This window comes from Lathamus discolor, chromosome 15 (genome assembly GCF_037157495.1).
Source record: "Lathamus discolor isolate bLatDis1 chromosome 15, bLatDis1.hap1, whole genome shotgun sequence".
Lineage (NCBI taxonomy): Eukaryota > Metazoa > Chordata > Aves > Psittaciformes > Psittacidae > Lathamus > Lathamus discolor.
Window position 1 is genome coordinate 6,070,211 of NC_088898.1, and position 11,139 is coordinate 6,081,349.

General features: G+C 44.4%; 1 protein-coding gene across 6 annotated transcripts in view; it reads right to left on the reverse strand.

Moving 5' to 3' along the window:
• Nucleotides 1-9,785, reverse strand: part of SPTAN1 (spectrin alpha, non-erythrocytic 1) — a 50,964-nt gene extending 41,179 nt beyond the window's left edge. For 5 of the 6 annotated variants that reach the window (XM_065695972.1, XM_065695968.1, XM_065695971.1 and 2 more), the window contains exons 1-4: nucleotides 9,709-9,723; nucleotides 6,550-6,600; nucleotides 1,035-1,274; nucleotides 321-446 (exon numbers count right to left, since the gene is read on the reverse strand). In XM_065695972.1, coding sequence (XP_065552044.1) covers nucleotides 321-446; nucleotides 1,035-1,274; nucleotides 6,550-6,582 — 399 coding nt within the window. In that variant the 5' untranslated portion in view covers nucleotides 6,583-6,600; nucleotides 9,709-9,723. Of the gene's footprint in view, nucleotides 1-320; nucleotides 447-1,034; nucleotides 1,275-6,549; nucleotides 6,601-9,708 lie in introns of all 6 variants that reach the window. The other variant, XM_065695967.1, reaches the window with a different exon arrangement.
• Between the last annotated feature and the right edge of the window lie 1,354 nt (nucleotides 9,786-11,139).

An 11,139-nucleotide genomic window follows, 5' to 3' on the forward strand; every position in this document is an offset into this window, starting at 1 on the left:
AATACAATTAATTATTTGCCTTGTGACTTTAAACACATCTTTGAATTACTGATGATTTTGCATTCCAAGTTCCTGGGCTCCAGATGCAGACAGTTCATCTCAGAACTGGATCCAAGAATAGATAGATATGAGCTGGGTGTTCACGAAAGAGAAAAGTCAGCTTTACAAATACAAATTCTCTTGTGATTTCTCTAACCAGTCACCTGTGTAATTTTTAGAACTGTTTCAGAATGCAGAGTTATCTGCAATCTGCACGAAGTGGTACAGGAAAAGGCTGTAAGAGGCAAAAAAAAAAAAAAGAAAGAAGTTTTAAAACTCACTCTTATGGTTTCAGATGCAAAATGGCCTTCATTAATCATCTGATTTCCAGTCTCATCCAGTTTAACGATGGCCCCTGAATTGGCCTGCACCTCAGCTTCAAAGGCTTGGTGCTTCTGCAGCTTCCCCTACAAGTAAAACATCAAAGAACATGACGGATCTGGTGCATGGTCCTCCTCCATATTTCCCAGCATCAAGTATTTTTAGTGTATTTTACACATATTCACTACCAACAACCAACCAGCAAAACAGCACAGCAGGAATCATTGCTGTATCATGTGTTTCACGGCTGGATTCAAACATCCTGATTTTAGTTACTTCACTGCATTTGCTGTTGCAAACTGCAGTGTTCAGACACCAGCTAGTTCTACTAGCTTATTTTTTACATCTTTTTAGTGGAAACAATAAGAGTCAATTCATGTTTATTCACAAAGTGCCCAACAAATTCTAGGGTTAAACAAAGCGTTCTACACTACGCTACACTAAGTAACTTTTCCTACGCTGATTCAGCATCTAATCATTACTAGAAATACTCCAACTATATCAGCAAAGAGGCCAGGCTTTTGAAGAACACTTTGGGAGGCTGTGGGTATTTGCATTCATCTCTCTTCACTGCTCTCAGATCAGGTTACATTTCTGTGTTTGTTCTATCCCAGCTGACCTGGTACGCCCTAAAGTTTATAGTAGAGGAAACATAAGATGGCAGCAGGACTTGCCTGTAAATTGCTTGGGTCTTTGTAATTTTCATCAGATGCTATCTGCAGTTTCTCTTGGATCCATTTTTCAAGCTCATCTGCATCACGCTGGAAAAACTGGAATCGATAGGAATCTTCAAGTTTTTGGCGCCTTAGAGAAGATAGTTCCTTGAACCTGTGGTAACGGTCCAAAACTTGTTGGCGCCGTTCTTGGATATCTTCTGCTGTTTCCAGCACTTTCACACCACTTGGATCCATTTTCTGAAAGCCAAAAAAAATACATTTTGTTTGCATTCTATAACAAAGGAAGGGCAGGAGGAGATCCAGGAAAGAAAAGCCTGCTCTTTTCAAACTTGCTTGTGGCTTTACTTACAGTCTTACTCTGTGTGTGCAGGTATGTGCATACAACACAAGTATTATACACTTAAATAAAAGCACACTTCCAGCAGAGAATAATGGGAAAGGAATATTTACAAAGATATTTAACATCTTCTGGAAAAATATGGCTGCTGTCATATAAAGGCCATGTCACCTCAAACTGCTGCATGCAAGTCTAATACAAATGTGTTTCTGTGCATATACATATGTATGTAGATGTGTAGACATAAAAGGTTTCTTGCACAGTATGTACAATCTCGAAACATTTAAAACAGTCAATATAAGTAAGCTAAAGAATGTTGCTGTTTTTTTAAACAGCAGCTAACTGGTCCACATGTATCTATCTGTATTATACATATACACACACGTCCATGTGCGTGATGCTTCTCCTCTCTGTTCTCTCAATTAAAACATTACAAACCCATCCTGCCACTCCCTACATTAACTTTTCAAAAGCCAATACAGAGGCTCATGATGCCTCACAGATGTGACCTTAAGACAAGTCAGTCAAGGAGCATTTCATTAGGAAGTGATCCTGCTCTGACCGCTTCAACCAAAAATCCTCATACATCACTTTACATACTAAACCCTGTTATTGTTACCACAGACAGCAAAGAACTGACTGCTCTGCTTTATTTCCTTTCTATTAAGAGTGGGATAACCTTTAATTTTCAGTCCCTAAGCTTCATAAAAGCAATTTTTCAATAGGAGACCTGTGCATTAGGCCAGAATGGTAACACAAAGTAAAGAAATAGGATCATAATTCTCATCAGTTTGGGTATTTACCCATTTATTTGACAGCTCATCTGCGTATCAAGAAGCTGCTGCAACAAACACTTTATGCTTGGACAATTCTGTAATTAATGGCTTCATGTACAAGCATTTACATGAATAGCTCACTTCACGCTTTTATTATAAATCCTGTAAGCATCGAGAAAATGTACTTCTCATCAGTGTTATCAAGGATAGGGAAGAAACAGAGACTACAACTGCATACTAAAAGACATGGGCAATCTCTTAAAATGCATTGTTAAATATTAAAAAGTTATTTAATCATTAGTAAGCCACATGCTTTACTTAAACATGCATCTCGCCTAATTGTATGAGAAACACCGCAGGATGGAAAGCAATCTATATGGCCGTGTTTTCTGCTTGGTTTCCAAGCGCTTGCAAAGGGACCAGCTGACAGAAAGGAACATATGGGGGCGAATTCACACATTCCTGAGCTCTCTTCCAAGAGTCCCACCCTGCAAGAGGACAGCCATTTCAGCAGCAGTCGCTGCGCCCATGAACTCTGAGCCCCAACTGCATTGCGGCAGTTTAAGGAAGGAAAGAAAAGTCAGCTTTGCTTTTCCTTCCAGGCCTGCTCTCAACAGAGGGCAAGGGAAAAGCAAACCAACCCCGTCTATGTAGGCTGTGTGACACAAATGAAGCCCAGGTTTCACCTGGCAGTGGTACCAGAGGCTCCACCTGATTAGAGTTATCTGAGTATTAAAAGATCAAACCTCCAAACATAACTTGAGCTCAACAACAGATCCATTTCCCTGAGAAAGCTGTGGTTTCAGGTGCTCTTTCAAACAGCATTTTCCCTCCAGGAGAGCAAGTTATTGCTAAAAAACTTCCTTTCCTGCACTGACACACTGCGTTTGAATTCCAACAGTGCTTCTTTTAAGCTGAACTGTGTTCAGGAATAACAAGGCAGCAGTGAGTCAAAATATATTGCAGGAATGGGGCCCGTCTCACTGCTTATTCTGGTTATGAATATTACCAGGAGAAAATGAAATCCTAGTTTGTCTCTGGAACACTGTCCAGTCTTTTGCCGTCAACCTGTATTTCAGTATTAGTAATAATATCCACAGCCCAAGCGATTTTAAATTTCTTTAAATCATTATTTACAGTATTAAATTACATGAATAGTTACATTATTTAAATTACAATTTAAATTAATTCTACATCTTTAAAAACCAAATAGGAGACCTGCTGTAATGTAGCCTGGTGGCCGGTTTGCCTCTCACCACACGAGTCATGCAATCTGGCTCATCTTTTTGCTGGAATTCGTTAAAAGAAAGGCTCCTTTTGTAGCTCCAGTAAGTCGAGCTAGTCAATTGTAAAAGAAGTGCTTTGGTCTAGCAATAATAGACTGTTCTTTCCTGCAGCAGATCAGCTGACGTCAGCAAGTCTGTGCCCTGCCAGAGCGCGATCAGCACTCACTAGGGAGCTCTGAACTCAAAAGTCATCGATGCTGCAGAACGATGCAGTCTACCTCTGTTGGTTTCACGCTCCAACTGCGGCACACTCTCCCCTGAATACAAAGCAGTCCTCCAAGATGTTTCTAAACCTTCTTGGTTCAACTGCACCATTTGAAGGCATCTGGGGTACAGCTCTCTATCCCTAGCAAGACAGCTGCCAACAAGAAGCTGCACTTTCTGTTTTTAATGTGAAAAACAACAGCTTACACTGGGCTGCGCGCAAGTGCCCAGCCCCGACCCCAGATAACCGGCACTGTGCGCAGAGACAACATTCTCATCGCTGCTGCCTCCAGCCCGTCCCAGCACTGCCTGCACCGGCTGATAAGGTCAGGCACCGGGGAACCTTCCCGGCAGGAGGGACAGCACCAGCCTTCCAGGCAGCCAAGGCAGGCGTCATCGCAAACACATCCCCAAACCAGCCCATCTGAACTGTCCCGAAGGCATTCGCACCGTACTTCTGTGCTGGAAGACTAACTTTAGAAAGGCACTTGTCAGCTTAGGTCTAACTGAAAAAATAATCAGAAATGACAGCACCATCGTGCTGGTATTTTTTCCAGAAAAAAAGAAGAAAAAAGCAATAAAAAGCAGTGAATTTAAGACAAAAAAAAAAAAAACCCACCAAACAAAAACGAACAAGCTCACTACTCTTATCCTTCAATCCAAAATAATCGGCCTTCCCCAGACAATACAAATTACACTCAAAAGTGCATGGGAATACACAAGTGCAGGTATTTATAGCCACCGCAGTGCAACAGCCATGATGTCAGCAACACCATTCAAGTTGGGGAACAGCGGTATCGAGGTGGGTTAAGCAGGAATTACAGCGGTGCCACCAGGGCAGACACACACAAGAGCTGTCAGCATTTCCCTCACCAAAACACATTTTCAGGGATTTAAAACCTCGAATCTAAAACACATTCAATGCTGTATGCACGACTTCAGTGTATTTTTAAAACCAATTAGATGAAGTTTAAAGAATCCAACTCCCTAAAAAGCAGTCAGGTATCAGTATATAAAGATACAGTAAAATAATGACTTTCTCTTAAGCCAAGTCCTGATGAGTGTTACATATATTCAGCCTAAGTGACCCTGGTCGCAGTCTGCAAGAGAAGCACTTTCCCTATCAAACACTCCCTGCTTCCCACGTACGCACACAAACAGCTTGATGCAATTGTTTGTGCTCATCAATATTATACACTGCAAGTCAAAAGAACTGATCTTGGCTACTCCCTCCTAGGGAATGGGAATGAATTGCTGAGCTTTCTCCTGTAAGCAAAAAAGAGTTCTAATATTGGATGTGAAAACAACCTTCAAACAGAAGGGACGGGGCAGGGGGGAAATAGCGTGCGTTTATTTCCAGCCTTCATTTCCCCCATTCAGCTCCCTCAAAATGCTCAGGAAGCAGCAAAACACTGTGTCTGTCTCGAACACAAAAGCACCACGACTTCCTAGTTCAGTGCTATGTTAGTCATGTACCAGAACTGCAGGGAAATAAAAGAGAATCCTTCTGTAACATATGCGCAGCGCTGGGTCCTGTGAAGGAAACTACATGAGCATATGGTGTTACAAAGAAAGAACTAAAGGATGTCAAATCATATACCCTATACTAGAGACTTAAAACACTATTGAGACAAAATTAATGTCCTGTGCATTGGTTTGTTATGAATTTACATCTATAAAATGAAGACATTTTAAGGGTGGGCTACGTGCAGCAGAACCCTGCATCCAAATACCCCTGGTTATTGTTACGGGAAGGTCACCTCCAACCTCTGCGAATTCCAAACCAGAGAAATGGGGCAAGCGCTGCAGTACAGAAATCCAAGATGTGCTGAAGTCGCTGCTTAATGCCACAGGCTCACACAGACTGACTGCAGCACAGGTAAAATTCAAACGCGCTCCGGAATTTAAGTAGGTGGTACAGGGACACAAGAAATAAGCACTAAAACTAAAAAGAAAGGTGAATTCTGCCTGAGGTAAAGCAGGCTGCAAAGCCAGTGATTTAGGCTGATTAGAGGGTTTGTGTGCAGCCTTAGCCAGGCACTGCTGGAATATGGAAGACGATTAAAGACCTGATCACTTTTAGGCATTCAGTCTTGAAATTTTAACTGCATTATTTAAATAGGAGCAGTTTCCTATCTGCATTTGGTGCCTTTGTACGGGTTTCTTTGGCTTTGCTTTGCATTTAATATCATCACAGACCTTTGATGAAACTATGCAGAGCTGGCAAGGACTGCACTCTGCTGAGACTCCAGAGAAACTCCCTTGACTGCATTGCAGGAATGCAGAGCTTACAGGTAATGTGATCTTATATAATTAACCCCAGCATTTTCCAACCCCCTTTTGTTATCTTTCCATTGTAATATGAATCGCAGTATAAACATTTACATTACTATCCTTTCCAAATAAAACCTAGTGGCTTGTGTTGCCCAGCTGAAGGCTGGTCCCTACATCCTATTTATTCTACCACCAACTGGACGAAAACTAACAGAGAATATAAACAGCAACACCACAAAAATACAAAGGATTATAAATTCGTGCAAGTGGATGGAACAGGAACGAAATCCAGCTGCAGATGTGGAACGTTCCCCAATGTAAATCTTTTCACGGTTGCTTTGTAGAGGCTTTAAGTAAAAAGATACCACTCAAGTACTTTTTAAAGCAAAAATTAATCCACATCAAAACCCAACCAGACTGAACTAGATAAAATGTTCACACATCATGCATCACAGACAGAAATGAGGAAATTCAAAGTGTTAAAGGAAAGGCAGATCAGACTCGACACTGAGGTGCAAATAAAGCACCTGCCACACAGAAGAAATTCAAACAGATGGGGCTTTGTTACAAACAGGTCACTGCAATACAGACAGGCAAAGTATGGCGATGACACTTCATGCATGATGTAAAAATACCTGGACTTTGACTTTACGAAACGATGACAACATGATGAAGGAATGTAGAGTCTAAAAGGGAGGGGGAAATCAAGATAACGTTCAACTAATGACTAGCATGAGGACATGGCTTAATTTGTTTTCTCTTTTTCCCCTGACATCCAGTCTGTCACAGCACACGTTTCATACTTCCCTTTTGGTTCCTTGCCACATACAATTTGGCATTATTGTTATGTGAACAACAGACCTTCCCATGCAAAAAAAGGTTATAAGTATCAACTGAAAAGTGAATTCATTTGGTATGTACTAACCTTTCCAGTTAGCTAAAAAACCCGACAAAACCTATCATAACCTGAAGGTCAAAACAAAGTAAAGGGAGTTATCTGGAATTGGCAAATGATGCTTCTTGCTATGGCATGATCAAGCGTGGTGGCTTAATTTAAAGACACAAACTCAATATGGAGGTTTTGAACATGAGTATCAATAAAGATGTTTATTTTCAACTACCACTGGAAAAAATGCAGCAGTTTGCAACAGAAGGTATTTTTGAGATGGCTGACGATGTAGCTGCTCAGTGCATCTACCCACTCCATTTCCATCTGAACACTCCCTTGCCTCCCCTAATCTTATATTTTCCCCACGAGAGCACTGCGATCCCCGCAGCAGCTCAGGGCCAACTGCAGTTATGTGCCTTTGTGCCTGCTGAAGCCACTGCATATCTGGCGTGGCATTTGCATAGCTTAACACGTATCAGTTGCAGGAGCAAGCAGGCAACGCGCCGCTCCGCTTGATCCATGGTCAGCTACGGGAGCACAGTGCTGGACTCCGCTTGGCAACCTCCATCAGCGGCATCTGCAGCCTGCTCCACCCCATTCTTCTGCTGCCTACACTCCAGGGGCAGATGGCAAAACCAAACTCCCACACTAGACTAACACACAGCAGAAAAAAGGAAGGAATTTGTATTATTTCCTCCAATGCAGAGGAAGCAATGAGTTGCCTCCAAAAGGCAATGTATTTATGAATAGAACAAATACAATCCCATAAACACACTCAGTAGACAAAAATAAGGCAGCCAAGGTACTAAGTCATTTGCATCTATTTGCTAAGGTTAATTATAAACGTAATAGTTGAGAATTAGCAATGTCAGACCATGAGGGACCACCCTATCGCAAGAGATTTAATGCTTCTCCTGCCTTTCTAACAAACAGGAGAAAGAAGTGCTAAAAACACTTAAAGGCCAGTTTTTGTCATTCAACATTTCTGTTACTGTCATTACTTTTTGTTATTAAAAAATAAACCCAAATATGTTTGCTCGCTTCATGCACTATAGATCTCGCAGAAGCATAACATCTATATCTGACCTTAAAATGCAATTTCTATTTCAATAGCCAATTGATATATGTGTGTGTGTGTGTATATATAACATTTTATATATATATATATATATATATATATATATATAAACATATATATATGTATTTTGTTTCCTCAATAGGAATGGAAATAAATTACTTCTTGGGAACAATGTAACCTGTTCTCTTGGTTTAAGGACATCCACAGCTTAACAATTCCATTACCACAATTGCAGCTCCCGCACACAACGCAGCAGAAAGCAATTCATCTTCAACCTTTTGTTCCTTCTTTTTCTCTGCACAATTTCTAAGTAAGGCCAAACGAAGATTCCATGGAGGAACCCATTGCTCGTTGCATTTAAAAGCATACAAATCACACAGTGGGATTTGCTATCTGTTTTGAACAAATCTGAATCCCTGACCGAGGCCTTTCAGTGAATACAGTCATCAGAATCTTCTGGCACTTTGCTGAAAACAAAATGCCAAAAGGAAATGGATTATCTGTTTTCCAGAAAGATACAGAACCATTTCAGGCTGAGCAGGATTTCTGGCTTTGTCTTTTTTTCCCCTCCTAATGTGTTCTGTTCATTCGCCATCTCCAGACAACTGCTCTCCAGAACCTACTTAAATATGTATGAAAGACTGCTCAAGAGTCACGTACCTTTTAGACTGGAACACGCATCTGTTTTATGGTAAAATATCTACTAAAACCCCAGAACAGTTAACATGGACCTGCTGAAAACACATACAGTGATAAATGCCTGGGCTTTTCCTTAAATATCAGGTCAAATGATCACACTGTTGGTACATATTTATGATCTGGCAGTGTAGATTTATATCAGTGTAAGCAGGTACGGTGTATGCAGGCAACAAATTGAGAAACAATTGACTGCCATTAATTTATATTAAATTAAAAGGGGAAAAAAAGTTAGTAACAGAGGAAGAAATCACGATTCTTTCATGAAAGAAACCGTAGTGTTTGCCCTCTATACGAAAATGACATCTATGAACGGAACAGAGGTTGGGAGGATTCCTTTTAAACGTCTTCCTGCTTGGGCAGACAGCTCTGTTCATTGTGCAAGCAATTTATGTGCTCCTCGTTTTAGAGACATCCACGCTCCTTGAGGAAAGGGCTCTCCAGCCACCACTGAACACCCAGCCCTTCTCTTCTCCTCTCCCCTCACCCAGGCTCTGCACTGCATCTCCTGACCTTGGACAGGGCTGGTGATTGCCGAGGGAAGCCATTGCTGTGCACTGAATCCCCTCCGCCCATGGAGAAGCTCCGGGTTCTCCATCTCCCCCCGGCATTTCTCCTCAGGGGGGCGGCGGGGCTTTACCGCACACCCCGGCGGGCCGGGGCGAAGGGAAGGGCGCGGGCCCCTCGCTCTGCCCACGGGGACGCGCCCCGGTGCCCGGGCTGCCCACCCGCCGGGCGCTGGATGGAATCCCAGCCGCGGGTCGCGGCTGCCCAGGGCGGACCCCGCCGCTCCCTCACCGCCTGCCCTTTATCCGCGCCGCGCCCGAGCCCGCTCCCCCGCCCTTTCCTCCCTCCCCTCCCCTCCCCTCCCCTCCTACGAGAGACCCCGGGCGCTGCCGCGGCCCGGCCCTGCGCCCGCGGTAACACCGGCGGGAGGGCGAGAGCAGGCGGCAGGGCCGGCGCCACGGCTGAGGGGAGCGCGCAGCCATACACCTGTCCCCGCAGCGGCGGAGCGGGCGCGGGGGGCCTCTGTGTACCCGAGTGGGGCCGGATGAAGGCGAGCGCGGCTCCCCCGCAGCCACGCCGCCTCCCCGGCTCGGTGCGCAGCGCTGCCCCCGCCCGCCGCCTCACCCGCTCGGTGCGCAGCGTCCCCGCCTCCGGCTCCGCGCCCTCCGCTCCGGCCGCGGAGCGCCGCCTGCGCCCGCCTTTTTATAGGGCGGCCCGGAGGTGACGTCAGCGCCGCAGAACGGTGCTACCCGGGCAGCGGAAAGAGCCGAAAGGCTTCGGCATCAATCGGGAGCGTCCCCACCCACCAGAGCGCGGCGGGCGAACTGCGGGAGCGGCGCATGCGGGGAGGGCCGCAGGGAGCCGAGGAGATCCGGAAAACACCGAGCGGTGCCGGAAAGAGCCGAAGGGTGCGGCCGGGTGGGCGCAGGGAGCTCGTCCCTGTAGCGGTGCTGGGGCTCGGGGGCTGTGGCTGTCGCCTCATCGCGACACGAACAAGTACAGGGTTCCATTGGGAACCAGTTAACATGCCCGTGCAGCGTGGCAGCAGCAGCGGTGTCTGCGCCCTTTTCCTCAGCCAGGGGCCGTTTGGGCTCTCAAGGGCCCGAGCAGCGCGGAGGAAAGGTTTTACAATTCATACCAACAGCCCGGACTCCAAGGAGCAGCCTCATTAGTTTGATGTTGTTAAAAATTAGGCTTTGGAAGCAGAGTGCAGTGCCACAAAGCAGCCTGTCAAGGGCACAGCATCAAGATGCTGCAAGCGCTTGTCAAGAGAAATCTATTTTTGAGAAGCTGATGCATAAATTCAAAGGAAAATGAGGCTTTAGTGCAAACTGCATGTTCAAAATAGACACGGCAAAGGAGTTCTACTCTAATCACTTTAAGAATAAGAAAGAGGCCTGGTAAGGCAGCAAGAATGTGATGGGATCAAAGAAGTGAGTGGGTTTGAGTGATTTTCAAGCTAATAACGCTTTCTTTAATAAAAGTACTTACATGGCAAAAGCACACTTGCAGTGCCATTGCATCACAACCCTTGGGACTGCCTGGAACTATTGTCTCCAAGGAAGAGTATGACTCACGGTGACTTTAACGCATCTCATCCTGAATGCACAGTATTTTCACAGCTGAGATGCTCTCCTTTGTCCTATTCGCTACAAATAGCACAGGAACATACCAGGAATACATGCACGAAGACCTTACTTGCACTGCACCTTCACAGCACCGAATGGCTAACACTAAAAAGTGCTCGAACAACAAAAACCAGAAGAGCATAATACAAGGCAGCCATCAGTTCAAGCAGGAGATGCAACCTTAAGCTACACTGAAAAATAAGTATAGATTTATTATGATTCTTTTGAAGTGCACTTGTCCAATTAGATTTTATCAGTGGTTTTGACATAGTAGGTAGCTGGATGCCCTTTACCGAGGCAGAAAAGGATACTGTGCTTGTTACTTATAAAATATATACTTATATTCCCCCCCAATACCTGTCAGCAAAAGAAGAAGAAAGTCATTGTACCCAAGATACACATCATCAAATCGCTCCTTGTGCTTTGG